The sequence below is a fragment of the Fringilla coelebs genome, assembly GCF_963513975.1.
Source record: "Fringilla coelebs genome assembly, chromosome: 18".
Lineage (NCBI taxonomy): Eukaryota > Metazoa > Chordata > Aves > Passeriformes > Fringillidae > Fringilla > Fringilla coelebs.
Window position 1 is genome coordinate 6,517,028 of NC_140044.1, and position 17,978 is coordinate 6,535,005.

Consider the following 17,978-nt stretch of genomic DNA (forward strand, 5'->3'; position numbering starts at 1 on the left):
CTGCCATGGGCAGGGACACCTTCCAGTAGACCAGGTTGCTCCAAGCCCCGTCCAACCTGGCCTTGAACAATTCCAGGGATGAGAAAAATGTTGGTGGAAATTTCTAAAAATCCCAAAGACACGCTACAAAGCAGCTCCTGAAGACGTGGGAGACTTTATGGGCATTTGTGAGCTTCCAGTTAAATGAATTGCTAAAGAAAATCGTGAGGGCTGGTGGCCCGGTCACACAGCAGGAGGGAGCAGCCTGGCAGTCACAACTCCACACTGGAGCTGCTCCGAAGATTTGCACAAGTTGCAGTCAGAGGAAGGAAGGACCCTGTTTTTTCTGCAGAGCTCCTGGGGCAGGTCCCCCCTGGGTGAGGGTTGTGGACATCCCACTGTCGTGAGCTGGATGGGTGAAAAGAGGAAAATCCAGAGTGCTGGACTGAAAATGTGGGAGGCACTTTGGGTCTGTCTGATCCCCCAGTGCAGAGGCAGAGGGATTCAGCTCAGAGATGCTGCTCGCATGGGCGGGGGTCAGGGTGGAGTTTTCACTGCAGGAGTCACATTTGGGGCCTATTTTAAACACGTCCCCCACGTCGCCGAGTGCACGTCTCGAGGATTGAAATAGATGGCGGTTTGATCATTGTCTCTCCCAGGGAAATGGTTTTTAATGAGGTTTTAAATAATAAAGTGGGATAATTTCCCTGGCTGGCAAGATCATGAAATTTTTATGCCTCCTTTCTCTCCCAAAGTTTTATCACCTTTTATTTTTAGTGATGTATAATCCCCACTTTTGAGGAAAAAAAAAAAAACAGCAGAGAAACCACTGACACAGGGAAAGCCACTCCTGGGCAGGGAGCCTTAGGTGGGAAGCAGTCTGGGGGAAGCCTCACAGACAGCCCTTCCCCATCCCCTGGGGATGGGAGAGCACCCCAGAGGGGCAGAGGGGATCCCCAGTGTTGGCGCAGGGTGCCAGTATTGGGTGCACGATGCTGATGCAGGGTGTAAGTACAGGGTGCAGGGTGTGAGTACTGGGAGCCAGTGCTGGGTGGGTGATGCCGGTGCTGGGTGCCAGTGGTGGGTGCATGGTACCGGTACTGTACCGAGTGCTAGTAATGGTTATCAATAGTGGGAGCACGGTGCTTCTCCTGTGTGCCAGTATTTGACACTGGGCGCTGGTACAGGGGGCTGGTACTGAGTGCGGGGTGCTGGTACTGGGTACCAGTGCCGGTTCTGTGATGCTGGTGCTGGGCACAGCAGTGGGTGCCCGGTGCTGGCGCTGGGGGCAGGGGGCCGGGGCCGTGGGTGGTGCGGGTGAGTGTCTGTGTGCGAGTGTGCGTGTGTGTGCCGTGAGGAAGTGCCAGGGCTGCAATCGCTTTCGGAAGTGGCCGGCGGGGCCGGGCCGGAGCCTGCGCAGTGCCGCCGCCGCCGCTCGGCTCCCGCTGCCGCTCCCTCTCCCTCCGGTGCCCAGCCCGGCGGCAGCGCAGCGGCGGCGGCCGGGGGCGGCGGCGGCGGCGCGGATGCCCGGCCCGTGAGTACCCCGCGCCCCGGCCGGGGGCTGCCGCGGGTGGGGGGGACGCGCGCCCATCGCCCCCTCCCTCGCCCGCTGCCCAGCCCAGCCCCGCTCCCCCGGCGGACCCCGCTTTGCCCACCCCCTCTCCCTCCCCCAGCCCCTCCGCACGCTCCCCCTGCATGGACCCCTGCCCCGAGCATCCTCCCTCCTGCACCGCTCCCCCCACACGCGCCGAACCCCGCGGAGGATGGAGAGCCCTGCCCGTGCCTGTCTGTCCGTGCGTCCGTGTGTCCGGCTGCCGCCTGTCACCGGCCCCATGTGCGAGCGCTGGGGCGGGGGGATGCTCCGTGGGGACCGGCCGGCGGGGCGGGGGGACCCCGAGCACCGAGCAGGGAGGGGGAACTCCCCGCCGCATCCCCCCAGGGGAGGGCAGGGCTCCTGCCAGGAGGAGGAGGAGGATGGAGAGGGGGAAGGAGGGGGGCACCCTCCAGCCGCAGGGCCGGCTGCGCCGGGGTTTGCCCAGCCCGGGGCGGGGGTTGCAGGGAGGATCCCCCCGGAGGCCTCCCCGGCTCTTCTGCACCCACAGGTGGGTGCCAGGGCGGTGCCGGAGCATCCACGCAGCGGCTCGGCCGGGCAGAGCTTCCTGCCCGTGCGGCTCCCCGGGCACCGTGCGGAGGGTGCCGAGCCTCGCCCGGGCGATGGGCAGCCCTGAGCCGGGGCTCGGGGAGCGCCGGGGCTCGGAAGGTTGCCTGAGGTCAGGGCAGCCTCGAGCTGCGGTCTCCGCGGGGTTCTCCAGCGGCGGCACGGCCGAGGGCTGGCTGAAGGACCCGCCTCGGTGGTGTCATGTCCCCCGAAGGGACGTGACATGAGACGGTCGCCCAACACGAGCCCATCACGTGCACGGCGTCGCGGCATGCCGCCACTTGGCGCTGGGACTCGGTGGCCAAGGGATGGAGAGGGCCAGCGCGGCCCCCGTGCCGTGTGCGGGGCACCGCGCGTCCCCCGGCACCCAGAGGCTCCCCGGGAAGCTCCCTCTCCCCGCTGCTTCCATCAGGCTGCTCTGGCACGGGTCCATGGCCTTATTTAAGAAACTAAACAAAACGTGTGAAGCGAGTGGGAGGGATTCCCCTGCTGCGAGGGGAGTTCATTCCCCTCTGGATGCGTCTCCATCCCCGTCAGTGGAGATGCTCATCCTGTGTCACGCTGGGTGAGCGGAGCTGTGGCATTTGCTGGCCTGGTGCACGGCGTTTTCTTTGGGAAAACGGGTCACCCCAGTGGGCACATATTTCAGAGTATCTCCCAAGGGAGAGCGCCACATCAGACTTCCCTACAAGGATTTTAGCTGCTCCGCGTCAGCCCTTCCCCACAAATGACTCAAGCCACTGATCAAAATACAGTCATGCTCTTCAGCAATTAAACATCCTCCACCTCGCAGGATTGTAGTGGAGAAGCAGGAGTTTAGTGACAGGAATATATCTCAGTCAGGGTGCAGGCACCCATTTTGATATTATTATTTAAGAAAAGAAGGCAGATAAATAATTCAAATGAAACCCGGAAAGGGTAAGGGAGAAAAACACCTTGGCAGGGTTGTTGGTTCTGAGTGTGCCCAAGGTGCTGGAGCAGCCCATCTCAGCCATCTCCTGAAGTGCATCCTCTCCCATCTCGGCTGAGCTTCGGTTCTAGTCTTTGCTTTTAGGCTGGACCTGGGTTTCAGCTGGGCTGATGTGAAGTGAGTGGGTGAGCTCAGTGCTCAGAGCTCTTCCCTGTGAGCAACAGGTCAGGAGTAGCAAAGCAGCCACTGTGTCACTCCTCAACCTCTGCAGAGCATGAGCTTGAGCTGCTGAGGCTCTTCCTCTTTTTTTTTTTTTCCCAAATTTTTATCCTCTGGATAAAAATAATTTTGGAAAGCTCATGAGGAGGTAAGTGCCACTCTGCCTTTCCCCCCCAGCTCCTCCTGCTCCTCAGATCAGTTCATGCACCAACCCCTGGCCATGCCTGAGCACCCCAAAAAAGGGCAGGCAGGGCACAGCAAGGCCAGCAGGCACCCCCCTGCCATGCCACACTCCCAGCATTCAGCAGTGGGCCCTTGCCTGGAATATCAACAGGTTCTGAGTGATCTGGTGCCCACGGCCTTCACCCGAGACTTCCTATTGCTCAGTTCCTTATTCATCTGCACATCCCTCTCTGCATTTCCATTACAGAAGCTGTTCAGAGAGGGGGGGTCTAAATCCAGCTGGTTTTATACTTCATTTCATAGTTGTTACTCATTCTGGGGAGAAGAAAAGATCCTGGACCTTATCAGTGATTTTTTACACCCCCACCACGTGTCACAACCTGGGTTTCACCTGTGGGGAGGACAGGAGAGGGAAGTGTCCGACATCCTCCGTGGTGTGAGAGCGGAAGGAGCTGAACTCACAGGGACTGCAAACACCCTGTCACAGAGGGGAAGCAGCTCTGTGGTGCCATCACTGCCCCAGCTCTGGTGGCTCAGGGAACGGGCATCTGGCCCCAGCATCTCCCTCTTCACTGCCCATCCTGCACCAGCGCCACTCAAGCCTCCTCCAGCTCATTCCCATCACTGCTGGGCTCAGCCAGCCCTTTTCCTTTCCCAGCTGCCACTCCATGGGTTACCCCATGCAGCACAGGGAGGGTGACCTGCAGAAAATCCTGAATCCTCACTGCCCTGGCCATCCAAAGGGTGTGATGGTGACTCCAGTAACACCACTGGCCAGCTCTCCCCTCTGCTCCCACGGGTTTCAGGACATCCAGAACTTCTCACAGGGATCAAACATCTTAAATCCAGCTGTGCATGCTCTGCAGGAGCCATTGGCTGTGCTGGTTCACAAGCCCTGGGGTGAGTTCCCTGTGCAGCTGCCAGCCTTCCTCAGGACCTGGAGACTCAGGAGCTGGTGGCTTTGGGGTAAAACTAGAGAAGGCAGAATCCTGGCTCCATCCAGATCCTGAGCACCGTATAAAACAAGGCAGCAGCCCCAGAGTTTTGATCAACCTTTCACCCTTCTGCGAAAGCGCTCCCTGGGAGCATGGAGAATTATTTTATTTCTGTTATTTTTGGCTGGAAATCCACTGGGCTCCTTCTTAGGAGCAGACCAGTAACAGAAACCTCCTGCCTGTGATTTTCCCCCTCCCCAGACACTGTGCAGGGCATGGAAGGTGATGCCTCAGCCCATCCCATCATCTCCTCTGGGTCCATGGGACCTCAGTCATTCTGGGTGAGTGTACCAGGAGAGGCAGGGAGTACTCTGCCACTCACCCATCCTGCAAAACCTCCTGCCCTTGGCCATTTCGTGAGAGCAAAATTTAACCAGCAGAAGGGTGGAGCAGCAATGAAAACAACAACAAAGTTCTTTGGGGTTCAGCTTCGCCATTCATCTTAGACATGGAAAAAAGGGGGTTTCCTGACAGCAGGGAAATGCATGGTCGAGTTTTAGAGCAAGCTGCCCTTCCAGTTCTCCAAGCACTTGGAACCAGCCTCGGTTGACCTTTTGAGGGCTCTTTGCTCCAGCTGTGGAGACACGCTGGGCTTGGGGGCCCAGGTTTGCCACACTCCACACTCACTTGTCAGCACTTGCCCACTCTGGAGGCAGAAATGCTGCAAAGCCTCCAGGGCAGCAGCGGGATGGGCACGGCAGAGCGGGGCTCGCGGCATTCCTGTGCGCGGCTGTGCCTCCGTGCAGGGGACAGGCTCTGGGTGCACTGGCAGCCCACTCCCAGTGCTGGAAGCACTGCTGGTTCAGCCTCAAGGGGGTCAGCAAAAGGGTTTGGGGTAAAGGTTTGGGTTTTTCAGTTGCTCCCCCTCCTGCAGGTTTAACCCAAGCAGGGCTGTAGCTTCCTCGACAGAAGGCGAATGCCCAAGCAGCGTTCCAGGGCAAAGGGCAGGAGAAGAACAAACAGGTACATATTGGCATTAGTGGGCAGAAAGCTTCAGGCTAGACTGGAAAACACCCAACAAAAACCAAGGGAAGATGCTGCCTGAGAGCCTGGTGTGGGTTTCACCAGGAGGAGAGAGCTGGCAAAGCAGATTTGAGGCTGCAGGAATGTGACAGCAGCTCGTGTGCTCTGATGGGACCGGCACCCTGCAGCACCCTGGGGGCTCAGCAAAGGGCATCACCGTGGCCTGTCAAATCAGGGTCTCACTGAGATGACCTGCAAGGCCCACCATCTGAGCCCAGAATGCCTGAAAGGGGCACCCGCCATGGCCGGGGTCCTGCACCCCTGTGCCTGCCCTGTCTGGCAGCAGGGGGATGAGCAGCTGCACTGCCAGACAGTGTCCCAGGGCATGGGGCCACACAGGGTGACAGTGCTTCCTTCCTCCCCACACTGCCAGCTCCTCCCTGGGCTGATGGAACCCCACCACCATCAATCTTCCCCTTAGGTTGGGGTTTAAATCACCAGGGCAGGTGGGTTTGGAGGACAAGAATTGCTCACCCTGATCCCTTCTGGTGGCTGGGGCAGGGCAGAGCCTCCCTGCTGCCCTGGCACCATGATCACACCACAGGGGTCACCTGTGACCCTTGGGATTCTCCAGAACTTGGGCAGGGCATTGGGCCAGCAGATCCCCCTTTCCTGGGGTGTTTGCCTGCAGGATGAGTCCTGGGGGGCTCATTCCTCACTCCCTCAGTGTTTTAATGCAGGACTGAAGTCTGATGTGGGAGGAAGTTTTGCTGGTGTAAGTGACAGGCAGCTCTGAAAGCTGTAGTCCCAGCCCTGGTACACGTCCCCAGCAGCACAAAGTGACATCTGCCTGAAGCCAGGCTCCAAAGGCATCTCTCAGGGCTGGCAGTGTGCAGGCAGCAGCACCCACAACTGAATAAACCACGGTGGGCAAATGCCCCTGGGTGCAGCATTTGGGACGTGCTCCCATTGTCCCCAGCTGTCCCCAGCTGCTGGTGTGGCCCTGGCCTGGCTGGTCCCACTGCTGGTTGAGGCAGGCTCTGCCCTGCCCTGACCACATCAATGCCATGTGGGGCCATGCGTTGGGCAGGAAGTGTGGCTGGAGAGCAGGGCCAGACCTGTCCTCAGCGTGGTCACACTCACCTCCTGCCCGTGCCAGCACAGCTCCCAAACCTCCTCCTGCACCTCCTGGTGCCTCCCATGCAGGGCTCTGCATGCAGCCAGTGGGGTTTGGTCTTGTGCTGGGGCTGGGGGAAGAATCATCCCTCAGCTGTGCTGGGAGCTCTGAGAGCTGTGCTAAGCCAGCCCTTTGATCCAGCATTGCCCTGTGATGCAGTGTTCTTCATTTTCATCCCAGTCCTACCTTGGCTCTCTGTCTGGTTCCTCATTTCCTTGAAAGATGCCCCTCTTCATCCCTCAGATTACACTGTCCTGTGGTCCCAGGGGCCTGGCAGCTTGCTGTGAACAAGGAGCACCCCACCACCCGCCCAGCTGAGCTCTTCCCCTGGCCATGCCAGTGCCACATCCCTCCCTTTCCTCTGATCTTCCCTCCATCAGCCAGCAGACTCCTCCATCCATTTAGCCCCTGCTGTGTATTGATCACTGATCTGTCTTCTCCTTTCCCATGGATCATTACCGAGGGCAGAACAGGCACCTGCCCTAAGGCCACAACACCTCTGGTAGTAGAAACATAATTGTCAGGGCTTGCCTTACTAAATCCCCCAGCTGATTGGATTGGGGCTATTCTTATGCTATAAAATAATTGACTCTGTTCCAGTGTTTCAGGGTCAGGGGGTGGGTGCTGGCAGTGCTGTGCCTGTCCTGCTGCCCAGCAGCCATGGTGCCAGGACAGAGCCATGGGTCTGTTCTCCTCTTCCCAGCAGGTGCTGGATAGGTTCATGTGGTCCTTTTGGGAGGGCTTTTGGTGGGATTCAGCTTGGGGGATGCTCAAGCAGAAATACACTGGGAGCAGAGGAGGTGGCTGGTCTGGAGAAGGACCCTAGCATCATCCTCATGCTGGCAGGAGAGGGGCTGTCAGCTCTCATGGTGTTAAGGACTGGGGAGGTGTTCGGACACACTGAAGCATCTCACAGTTCCCATCTGCAGGATTTGCCTTTCCAGCCTCTGGGAATGGCAGAGGAATCACTGCAGGGCAGAGGATCTCCCCAAAGGTATCCTGCTGGCCACCACTGCCTCAGCCACGTGTGCGGGCACATCTGCGACGTTATCAGTGCCGCGGGCTCCTTATCAGTGCTGTGGGCTCGCAGGGCAGCGAGGACACGGCAGGGTGCAGCCACATGGGCACAACCACACCTTCATCCCAGCAGAGCCCACCCAGCCACTGCCAGGGATCCCTGGCACCTCTGTGCTGGTACGATTAGGGCCAGCCCAGCCGCATCCCGCAGAGCCAGGGGGCTCAAGCCCTCAACCTCTTTAATCTTTTTCTAAAAGATTGCTAAGGGGGGTGGGGGGGGATTGAAAACCGAGTCTAAAAATAACTCCTAAAACTTCCTGTGCTGCTGGCAGGTGGCTGGGACAGGCTGCGGGGGCGGGAGGCAGCTGTGGGGCTCGGCGGCCGTGCCTCGGCGGTTACCGTGGGGTAACCCCGGCAGAGGGGTCCCGGGGGGTGACAGCCCCCTGCCACCCACCCCAGCTGCCTGCTGGGCTGCCTCGCCTCTGGTTGCACTCAGTGGCTGGTTCCAGCCAAATTTGGCAGAGATCAGAGGTGCTGGGACCTCCTGGGAGAATGCCAGGGAGGGGGTGGGGAAGCTGCAGGCTGTGCTGAGCCCTTATTAGACACTGGAGAATCCAGCAGCACGCCGGCAGCCAGGGCTGCCAAGCGCTCCTTGTGCTGATCCAGCGCGGCTGGTCTAGCAGGTGATGGGTGTTTGCAGCTCCTCCGAGGCACGGAGAGGGCTCAGATCCGGTGCTGCTCCTGGCTGAGGCATCACTGGACTATGACAGGGACTCGGACAGGGATGGTGTCCCCATGCCAGTGGGGGTTTGTTCATTGCCCCCCACCCTGCAGGGTTCTGTGATGAGCAGCAAAGCTGCTGTCCCGGTTTTGACCCATGAAATACGAAGGGAAGGTCCTTCCTGGGCTGGAGAGTGACAAGAGGTGGCCAGAGAATAAAAATACTCTTGGTGCCTGTGAGCTGGGGGTGCCAGAGGCTGTGGGAGCGTGGCTGCATCCTGACAGCCCCAGCTCTCTCCCTGCCTTGTAACAGCAAAGGGAATCCTGGAAAACCATCCGGGAAATAAATGAGGTTCAGGTGCCCAGAGAAGCGGAGCTCGGCTGAGCCCCTGGAGTGCCAGGGGGTGACGGCAGAGGAAGGAGCTGCCGTAGCCGGTGGTGGCTTTTGGGTGACGGCAAGGTTTCCGTCCGGATGGAGTGGCGCTGGGGACAGCAGCAGCACAACCGCGTTGGGTTTTGGGTGCCGGGCGTGCGGGCTCGGGAGGAGGGGAGGTGATAACTCGTGTCCGGGGAAGGCGAGGGAAGCGGCGGCGCTGAGCCGGGCGCTGGGATGAGCCGATAACAGGCACATGGCGCTGCCCCGGGGGAGCGGGGTGGCTGCCAGCATCCCTCCTCCCTCTTTCTCCCCTTCTGCCCTTTTTCACCTGCGGTGAGACCGTGCCACCGAGGGGCAGCCACCAGCAGAGACCACAAGCGGTGTTGGTCGCTTGTGGGCTGGAGGCTCCTCCGCCCACAGCAGTGCCGAGGGTGAATTTAATCAAGAAAACAGGGGTTGGCGGCTGATTTCTCTCTCTCCCTCTCTTCTGTTTCTATTTTTCCTGAAGAGGAAAAAAATCAAACAACTTTGTTTGTGAGTCACTCTTGGCCGAGGGAGCAGGGCTGCGCTCTGTGCATCAGGCTGGCACATCCCACCTCGCACGGACGATGCTGCCGGGAGGCACCGCCGGCGGCTCTGACTCAGCCCACCCTCCGCACGGCCCCCTTCCCGCACTGCCCACCTCGCTGCCGGTGTCTGTGCCCTGCGGGCAGTGCTGGAAGCCCGGGGACATCGGAAGCACAGCGTGGCAGAAAGCACTGTCGCTTTGAAGTGGCCTCGGCTGGTCACCGAGGACCTCGGTGCAGCCTGCGCGCACCCTGGGGACACATCCTGCCTGTCACTCTCGGCAGAGCGGCTTCCTCGGCCACGGGGTTGTTCCAGCACCGGCGTGCCCGGGCTATTTCCGAGAAGCTGCCATCAGTGCCAGTCCTGGCTGGGGAACCCCATCTTGGTAGCCCTCGTGCTTGCATGGATCCAGCCCTCCTGGGAGGCAGGAGGCTGACCTGGCTCAGCCCCTGGTGGGACCCACTGTGCCCCTGGATGGGGCAGCTGGCCCCGTGATGGAGCGGCAAGGAGAGCGTCTGGGCCGGGCTGGGGCTTTCCCAAAAAAGGCCTGAACTCTTCGGTTGAGTTTGCCACTTCCCTTACCACTCCCTTTCCTGTGAGAGGATGTGTTCAGCCGCTTTTCTTTTCTCTTTCTCTCTTCTTTTCTCCCCACCTCCCTGCCCGCAGAGCCGGCGGTCCTGGCGATGCCGCGCACCCCCTGAGCCAGCCGGGGTCACCCTGGCTGGTGCCATGCCCAGGCTGCAGGTATGGACACACCACAAGAGCTGCCCCCACACCCCCCAGTCCTCCCAGCACCCACGGCACACGTGGGCACGTCGGGGGGCAGCACAGGTTGTGCTGGGAGTGCCCCTGCACTGAGGTGGGTGCTGATTTGTGCCCCATGCTGCAGAACTGGGGGAGGCTGCTTTGCCCAGGGTGAGCAGGGCACAGGGAGCTTCATATGCAGGTGTATGGGATGGGGCCAACATCTCAGCAAGGCCTGCTACAAGGGGAGGTTCCCCTTTGAAAGTCATTTTGGGGAGAGCTCATCTTGTCTGGGTGCATGGAGGGTCCCCGCTCCATTTGGCAAGAGGACAGCACCAGACATCTTGGGGACATCACAGGCGTGTGATGCCACCTGGCACAGCCCAGGGACACGCGGCACACGGGGACTCCCAGACTCACAGGGGGCTTGGGGAGCTCAGGGAGGGTGGCTTCTGGGGTGCCTCTTCTCTCTGTGGGGAAATGTCCCCTTTTTGTCATCCTTCCTCTTTCTGCAGCCTCGAGCGCACGCCCTCGCCTTCCCTCCGGCACTTCCCTATCCGCCAGCCCCAGCAGCCCTGCGGGGAGGCCTGGCACTGGGGCAGCTGGTGACAGCCCCACGGCGCCCAGTGCCTGCCAGCGTGGGGAGGTGGGGGTGGCAAGGGCATTAAAGGGTGCTGGGAAATCATCCCTGCAAATCCAGACCATGATGGCAGTGTCCATCAGAGTGTGCTGGCATTGCCTTTTGGTGCCAACAGCAGCAGCACCTCCTGCTGCCATCAGACGAGGTCCCTGTGGTCCCTGTGCAGGCCCACAGTTCCTTTCTCCCTGTTCCCCATGGCACTGCATGCTCCTCCAGAATGGCCCTGGGTGTGTCCCACAGCACCCAGGGTGGGCAGTGACCTGATCCTGCTCCTGGCTGGGTGCTGAGCACACCCTCTGGCATGGGAAGGGGGTGCTCCTGCCAGGGGATGCCACTCCCTCCTTCTGCCTCTCCAGGGTGTGTTGGCTCAGCCACTTGGGGGTCAGCCCTGGCCAGCGAGCAAAATGAAGTACCTGGATGTCCCCAGAGAGCAAAGCCACACACTGTCCCCACATCCCAGTCCCTCAGTCACCCTCAATCCAACCATTCCATAGCCGGGGCTGTGGCAGATCCAGGCTGAGCTGGGAGGGAGCTGGGTGTTCCCAGTCCTCAGGTTGTCCTGCTCACTCCATTCCCACAGCCTCAACCCCAGTTCCTGTTGGTGCTGCAGCCCCTGGCAGTGCTGGGTGCCATGGGATGAGCAGTGAGATGTAGGTGGGCAGTGGGAAGAAGGGTGCTGGGAGTGGAAGACGATTGGGCCAGGGGAGGCAAAGGAAAGGGAAAAAGTGGGGGGTTAAGTGGACCCAAAGGCAGCACGGTGTGAGAGGGAGCAGAGCTGCTGCTGAGCCGGGTGACAAGGTCACAGCCATCCTGCCAGCACTTCGGGCTATAAATAGGGACAATTGGGAGTGAAACACAGACTCTCTCCTTTTTCATTCCTGTGGGAGCACTGGGACTGTGGGAGGGTTTCTGGGGGCCCAGGAAAGCACTGCTGGGTGATGGCTGTGCTGGGAACAGGGGGGCTCTACCCCAGGGCTCATGGAGAGCTCTGGGGACAGCTGTGTCCCCAGCTGCATCCCACAGCCTTGCTCTGTCCCCTTGCTGAGTGGCAGCAAGACTCAGACGAGGCCTGGGGCTGCTCAAGGTGGGGATGCTGAGGCTGAGATCTCCAGGGGCTCTCCCTGCCTGTTGCCTCTGCTCCTCTTCCTTCCTTCTGGCAGGGGAAGGACCAGGATTGCTGCCCATCACCCTTGGCAAGGCACAGGGAGGTAGAGCCAGCTGTGGCCTGACCACAGCATGGGCCCATGCTGAGCCCAGCACCCAGGAGCATCCCTGCTCCAGGCTGAGCCAGTGGTGCAGGCAGGGACTGGCAGGTGGCCTGGGACAAGGTTTGTTTTAGTGCCAGGAGCTGTGAAAACTCAGCACCACCACCCTGTTTCCTTCCACATGATGCTCTGGAGCAGCTCTGACTTTCCCATGCCGTGCCTGAAGACACCAGGGATTTCATCCACTCTTCCTCATGGCACAGGGCATGGCCAGGGGTGTGCAGGGCCAGCACTGAGCCCCTCACCCTGCCAAGCCCCACTGCTGCCTGCAGTGAGCCCCACAGTGTCCCCAGAGTGTGGGATGGGATCCCAGGCAAAGCAAGGGGCTGACAGAGCATGTCCCAATGCATTTCCTCTTCTACTTTCCTTCTCACTTCCTTTTCTTGCACTTTCTGCCTGCTGCCCTGCCCTCGCTTGCCACCTGCCCAGGGCTTTCCCCAGCACAGAGCTGCCCCCGGAGCCGCTCGAAGCCGGGGGTTCTGTGCAGTAACGTGGTGCCACTTCTCTCCCTCCCCACAGGCTCCATCCAGGAGGCGGCAGGGACAGTAGCCAGGGGGTCTCACAGCTCACCCGCGGGCTGGGAGGAGCTGAGAGCGGCAGAACAGCCCCTGAAACACGAGCCAACGCCGTCCGCCGTGTATGAGGCTGGGACACAGGTGAGGCGTGACCGGCCGGGGGCCGGGGTGGCAGGCAGGAGCCAAAACTAAATTACAGCAAGTCACTGCACAGGGGCTGCTCCTCTGTTTCTGTGGGCTTGCACAGGTGGGGTTTGATCACTGGCAGCTCCCTGAGCCTCTCCACCTTGCAGTACGCAGGACCCGCGTCCACAGAGTCACTCCTTCCGATGTCCCGGCATGAGACTTCTCCGACAACGGTGCAACCCGCCAGCAACCACCGCCCCAACGCCTGCTGCTTCTGCTGGTGCTGCTGCTGCAGCTGCTCCTGGTACGTCCCACTGCCCCCTGCCCTGGCTCCTGCAGGCCCGCTGAGTATCACCCACCCACCTACCTCGCCATCCCATAGGCAGGGCAGGTCATAGAGTGCTGGGTGCACTGTGATTCCTGTTCATGAGACAAATCTCTTGGAATACACAGAGAGACTCCCCAGTGCTGCCCTGATGGCCCCATCCATGTGAGCCCTCCGGGAAGCTCTGCTTTGGAGCAGTGGACACAGAGTCCCTGCCCTCCTAGCACTGCCCAAAGCCAAGCATGGAAGCAGCTGCTTGCCTCCATCTGCATCTCCTGTCCTTACTAAGGATCTCCAGCTCCTTATTCTCTGGATAGCCCAGATTTTGGAGAGCCCATCTGCTCTTCCTCCTCAGCATCTGCTCATTCAGAGATTGCTGATGACTCCAGCTTTGCAGCAGCTTTGGTCTTTACAGCCACCAAGAGCAGCGAGCTTGGAGGAGTAAAAAACCCTGGAGCTGAGTCTTGTGCATCTCCCTCCTAGACACTGCCCTAGGCTTGGTGGCATTCCCTGTGTCTGTCCTTCATTTCTGCAAGAGCCTGTGAGCAGAGAGGGAGCAGAAATCCCAGAGATGGGACAGCTATCCCTCCTGTATCCTGTTCCAGGAGCAGGCAGGGCTGGTTGCTGAGTGGGGCTCAGGCCTGGCAGGCAGCAAGCCCTGGGGGTGGCACAGGCAGGGACATGCCCAGAGCTTTGGCCACCCCAGCTGCCCACGCTGGGGCAGAGGTTTGCACAGCCAGTCCTGTGTGAGCAGTGAGGACAGTGTCGCAAGCAGGAAGGGCTGCGGTCAGTGCTGGGCACCGAAATTCACAGGCCCAGGGGAAGTTGGCTGATGGCTGCTCTCCACTTGTGCCACCAGCACCCCCAGGGACAAGGGGACAAGGGACAGGGAACACCACTTCCCCAAGCCCCAGCACCTCTGTCCCACTATCTGCCTCCAGGCTGGACCGGTGCTGGCACATTACCAGTAAACACTTGTTTATTTCTTGGTGATTTTTTCGTGACACAACAGATCACAATTGGTGTGAACACATCAGCTTCGCCTTGGGCTGGTCCAGCACTGACCTCTGCCGGCTGCTGTGGCCACTCCAGCTCAGCTCAGTCCTGGCACATGGCCCTGGCACATGGCCCTGGCACACAGCCCGAGTGGTGGAGCAGGACCAGAGCCACAGTAGCCCCTGAGCACAGGGACAGCACAGGGACACGCTCACATGGTGACAGCAAAACTGCTGAGGGAACCAGGGGGCTACCAGGGCAGTGGGTGAGAGTAAGGCATGGCTGGGGGTTGCTGGTGCCCACGGAGGAGATTCAGTGGTCAGGGGTCAAGGTGGGGTCTGCATGTATCCCCCAATGCCCCTGACTACCTTTCTGTCTCCCTGTTAGGAACGAGGACCGAGAGCGAGCATGGAGGGCATCCCGGGAGACCAAACTGGAGAGCATCCCAAACTGTGAAGCGTGGTGAGTGGAGGGCCAGTGCAGTGGGCTGGGGACAACCACAGCATGGCACACTATGGCACTGTCCCCTGTGCCACCCTCCATGGCAGCCAGGACTGTGTTCTGCCCTTGGGGTACACACCAGAGCTCAGGGGTTCCTGGTGATGTGTCCAGCCAGCAGCTCATCCCCAGTTCTCACCAAAAAACAGGGAATCTGGAGCCACAGGCTGAATCCTACTGTGATTCTGCCCTCAGGCCCATTGCAAAGGGAAACTGAGGCATAGACAAGCCTCAGCAGGGTTTGGACCTCGTTCTGCCATTTAGACCCACTGCCAAGAGCATCTTGCAGCCATAGGAGAGGAGGGGACAGGCCATTCTCAGGGGGTTTCAGCACTGAAGTGGAAGCAGCAACAGTGGCCACATCCACTCAGGGAGGAGCAGGATGGGCCAGCAACCCACTCCAGGAATGCTGGGCACCGAGCACCCATTCCCTGAGTGACAAGTATGACACACCCAGCCATGGGGGCTCTGTGCCATGCCTGGAACAGCTGGGTTAGGGTTAGATGTGCTAATTAGCCATGGATAATGAATGTACCTGCCCTGCTTGAGCAGGTGCTGAGCATTTGCTGGGAAACAGCCTCCCTCCCTCCCTCTCCACCCCCTTCTCTCCCTCCCCAGCTGAGAGGGGTGATGGACCCATGACCTGTGTCAGTCTCTTGGCTCAGACCTGCCTCTCCACAAAAGGGCTTTTCTTCCTGTTGGGACTTGTGCAGAGCCAGCACCAAAATACATCCCAATTTGGGAAATCCAGCCCAAAGCAAGGCCACACTCCAGGCTGGCTGAGCAGAGCCAGGACAGAGCCCAGGAGTGACCTCTGAAAGCTCCACACCCCAGAGCCTGAACAGGAACATCTCCTCATGAGCACCAGGGATGCAGTCGGGCACAGTTCATCCGGGGTGGGATCAGGGATGAGCAGGAGGGACACAACGGGATCTCTGGCTGGCTGTAACACCATCCCCTTGCCTTGCCATGGACCTGTCAGTGCCAAACCCACGCCGGAGGAGGTGCAGGGCTGGGCACAGTCCTTCGACAAGCTGATGAAGAGCCCGGCGGGGCGCAACGTCTTCCGGGAGTTTTTGCGGACTGAGTACAGCGAGGAGAACATGCTCTTCTGGCTGGCATGTGAGGAGCTCAAAACCGAGTGCAACAAGCACACCATCGACGAGAAGGCCAGGATGATCTACGAGGATTACATCTCCATCCTCTCTCCCAAGGAGGTAGGAGGCAGAGCCTTTGAGGGGAGGGCTCAGGCTAAAATGGGGAGGGCTCTAAGGGAGAGGGCTCAGTTCCAGCTGCTGCCAGAGCCCTGTGACAGTTTGGGGATGAGTTAGGCAGGGTAACGGTGGTGGGAAGGGGATAACCAGCCCCCCAGAACCCCCGGGACGCTGCTGGCAGTGGGACTGCGGGCCGGATTGTGCTGCGGGGCCGAGACCTCACGAGGGCACCAGTGGGCCGAGAAAATGCTGCATCCCGACCTGCAGCATCCCCGGAGTGGGGGTACCCAAGGCGGGACCACCCCAACCCACCTCCCTGTGCCCAGCTGGGGAACACAGAGGGGACCCAGAGAGATCCCCATCCTCGCTGCAACCCGCCCCAGCCACCAGGGCTCCAGTGCCAGTATCTTCTGGGATGGAGCACACTGTGGGCTCCCCACATCTGGTGCTGCATTGTTCCCCAATTTCCCTTGAGAGGGCATGCGGGGATGGGTGCTGGGCCGGGGGTTTGTCCTTGGGTGTCCCCCAGCCCCCCACCTTCTCTCCGTGCCCCCCAGGTGAGCCTGGACTCGCGGGTGCGGGAGGTCATCAACCGGAAGATGCAGGAGCCGTCCTCGCACACCTTCGACGACGCACAGCTCCAGATCTACACGCTGATGCACAGAGACTCCTATCCCCGCTTCCTGAACTCTGCCATTTACAAATCGCTGCTCCAGACCGTCTCCCACTCCTCCTCAGAGTCCTAAGGGCACCCACTAAGCCGTGGGGACACCAGTGGGGACATGGTGGCTGGGGCGGTCAGTGCCTCCTCCCCTCTGCCGCCCTCCTTGCCAGACCTCACCAAGTTTTTAGCTTTTTACCTATGAACTGTCACCCCGGTGTCTGGGCCACACTGCAGGACTGTCCCCAGGACACAGCCTGAGCCAGTTCATACTACTGATTCTCTGCCCTGTCCCCAGTGCTGGCCAGAGTGAGCTGGGGGAGCACAGGACAGCACCCAGGGCCTGGTCCCCCCACCCTGTTTGGAAGAGGTCACTTTATCCCATCTCCACCACACCTGGGGACATGGCACGTCCCCATTTGCCACCTGAGACCCAGTTGGGGACTGGGTTGGGGGTTTTTTGAGGTGGGGGGGAGGTCGACTGTTGTTGGTTTGGGTTTGTTTTTTTTAATTTTAAATGCTCTTTTGGTTGGCTTTTACTGGGGGACTTGAGGTGCGGGAGGGGGGTTGACGAGCATCTCTGTACATATAAAAACTTGTCAGGTTTACCTGATTCCAGCTGTTTGAGGTGGCCCACAGGGCAGGGGGGTGATGCTAGAGGCTGTTTCTGTTCCTGGTGGTGCAGGGGGCAGAGCTCTGAGGTGCCATAAGGGACCGTGGGGATGTGCTGGGGGCTGGGCAGGAGATGTCTTACAGCTGCCTCCCCTGCCAGTCCCCATGACACATCAGCACTATTTCAGCCACAGGACACCACACACTGGCACCCCAAACCCAGAGCATCCTCCATCCTTGGTTCATGGACCTCAGAGAGGGGGAAAACACCTGAGCAGGCATTGTTTGCCCTCCTGCAGAACCCACAGGCACCAGGATGCCTGCATGAGAGAGCTCCCAGGCGGCCCAGGCCTGCTGTGCCAGCAGGGAGAAGCCCAGGAATCTACCTGGGTCCCTCACTGAGCAGGGACCTGAGCTCCCATCATGCAGGATGGGAAGTGTCACAGGGGAGGATACAGAATTCCCATGTTTTTGCACAGCACAAGGAATGATTTACTGAATACTGACTCAGTACTGAAGGCTCAGTATCCAGGATTAAAACATGTCTGTCCCTGCCCTTCACACTGAAACAAAGCCAACACAAGGGTTTTGCTGCCAGTCTTTGCTTCTCCTGATCCACCACAGCAGTTTCTTATTTATCCATCCCTTCCCCTCCTCTCTTCAGCCCTTCCAAAAGAAAAAAAATGCTTTTTATTGAACATATTTTTTAAACAAACCAATTCTTTCAGCTTTTTTTTTTTGTTTTTGTTTCCTTCCTTCCTCATGGCATGACTGTGTGGAAATTATGTCAGTAAATTTAGTTTTCTTTGCCAAGCTGGAAATACAGTTCAAGAAAATGTATTTTTGAGAGAGACCAGCAATGGTTTATTAGGAATGTTGGTTTTGTTATTATTGGCAGGTTTTCCCCCAGTCTGCAACCTTACAGCATCCCCACCCTGCACAGGGGAAGTTTTAGTTCTGGGTTCATTCTGTGAGTAAGGGAAATACTCTCAAATGTGGCCCCAGCCTGAGGGTTGGAGGTTGAACATCCCTGAAGCTGTTCAAGAGCATGGCTGGGGGTGAGAACCCCTCCACACAACACAGAGGTCTCAGCACAGGGAAGACCCCACTGCCATGAG

General features: G+C 59.4%; 1 protein-coding gene across 2 annotated transcripts; it reads left to right on the plus strand.

Moving 5' to 3' along the window:
• Positions 1-1,399: 1,399 nt before the first annotated feature.
• Positions 1,400-16,745, plus strand: RGS19 (regulator of G protein signaling 19). 2 transcript variants are annotated; one of them, XM_084217700.1, is made up of 6 exons: positions 1,400-1,513; positions 12,433-12,569; positions 12,722-12,858; positions 14,263-14,337; positions 15,356-15,590; positions 16,145-16,745. In XM_084217700.1, the coding sequence occupies exons 3-6, from the start codon at positions 12,758-12,760 to the stop codon at positions 16,331-16,333; spliced, it is 600 nt and encodes a 199-aa protein (XP_084073826.1). In that variant the 5' UTR covers positions 1,400-1,513; positions 12,433-12,569; positions 12,722-12,757; the 3' UTR covers positions 16,334-16,745. The 2 variants fall into 2 exon arrangements, with proteins under 2 accessions (XP_084073826.1, XP_084073825.1); XM_084217699.1 differs by lacking the exon at positions 1,400-1,513 and adding an exon at positions 9,951-10,008.
• Positions 16,746-17,978: the final 1,233 nt, after the last annotated feature.

Excerpts from the sequence above, each read along its gene's own strand:
- RGS19 (XM_084217700.1), top strand. The coding sequence starts at position 12,758 with ATGTCCCGGCATGAGACTTCTCCGACAACGGTGCAACCCGCCAGCAAC. Across the intron at positions 14,338-15,355 it reads ATCCCAAACTGTGAAGCGTG|TGCCAAACCCACGCCGGAGG; the intron begins GTGAGTGGAGGG and ends TGGACCTGTCAG. Across the intron at positions 15,591-16,144 it reads CCATCCTCTCTCCCAAGGAG|GTGAGCCTGGACTCGCGGGT; the intron begins GTAGGAGGCAGA and ends CGTGCCCCCCAG.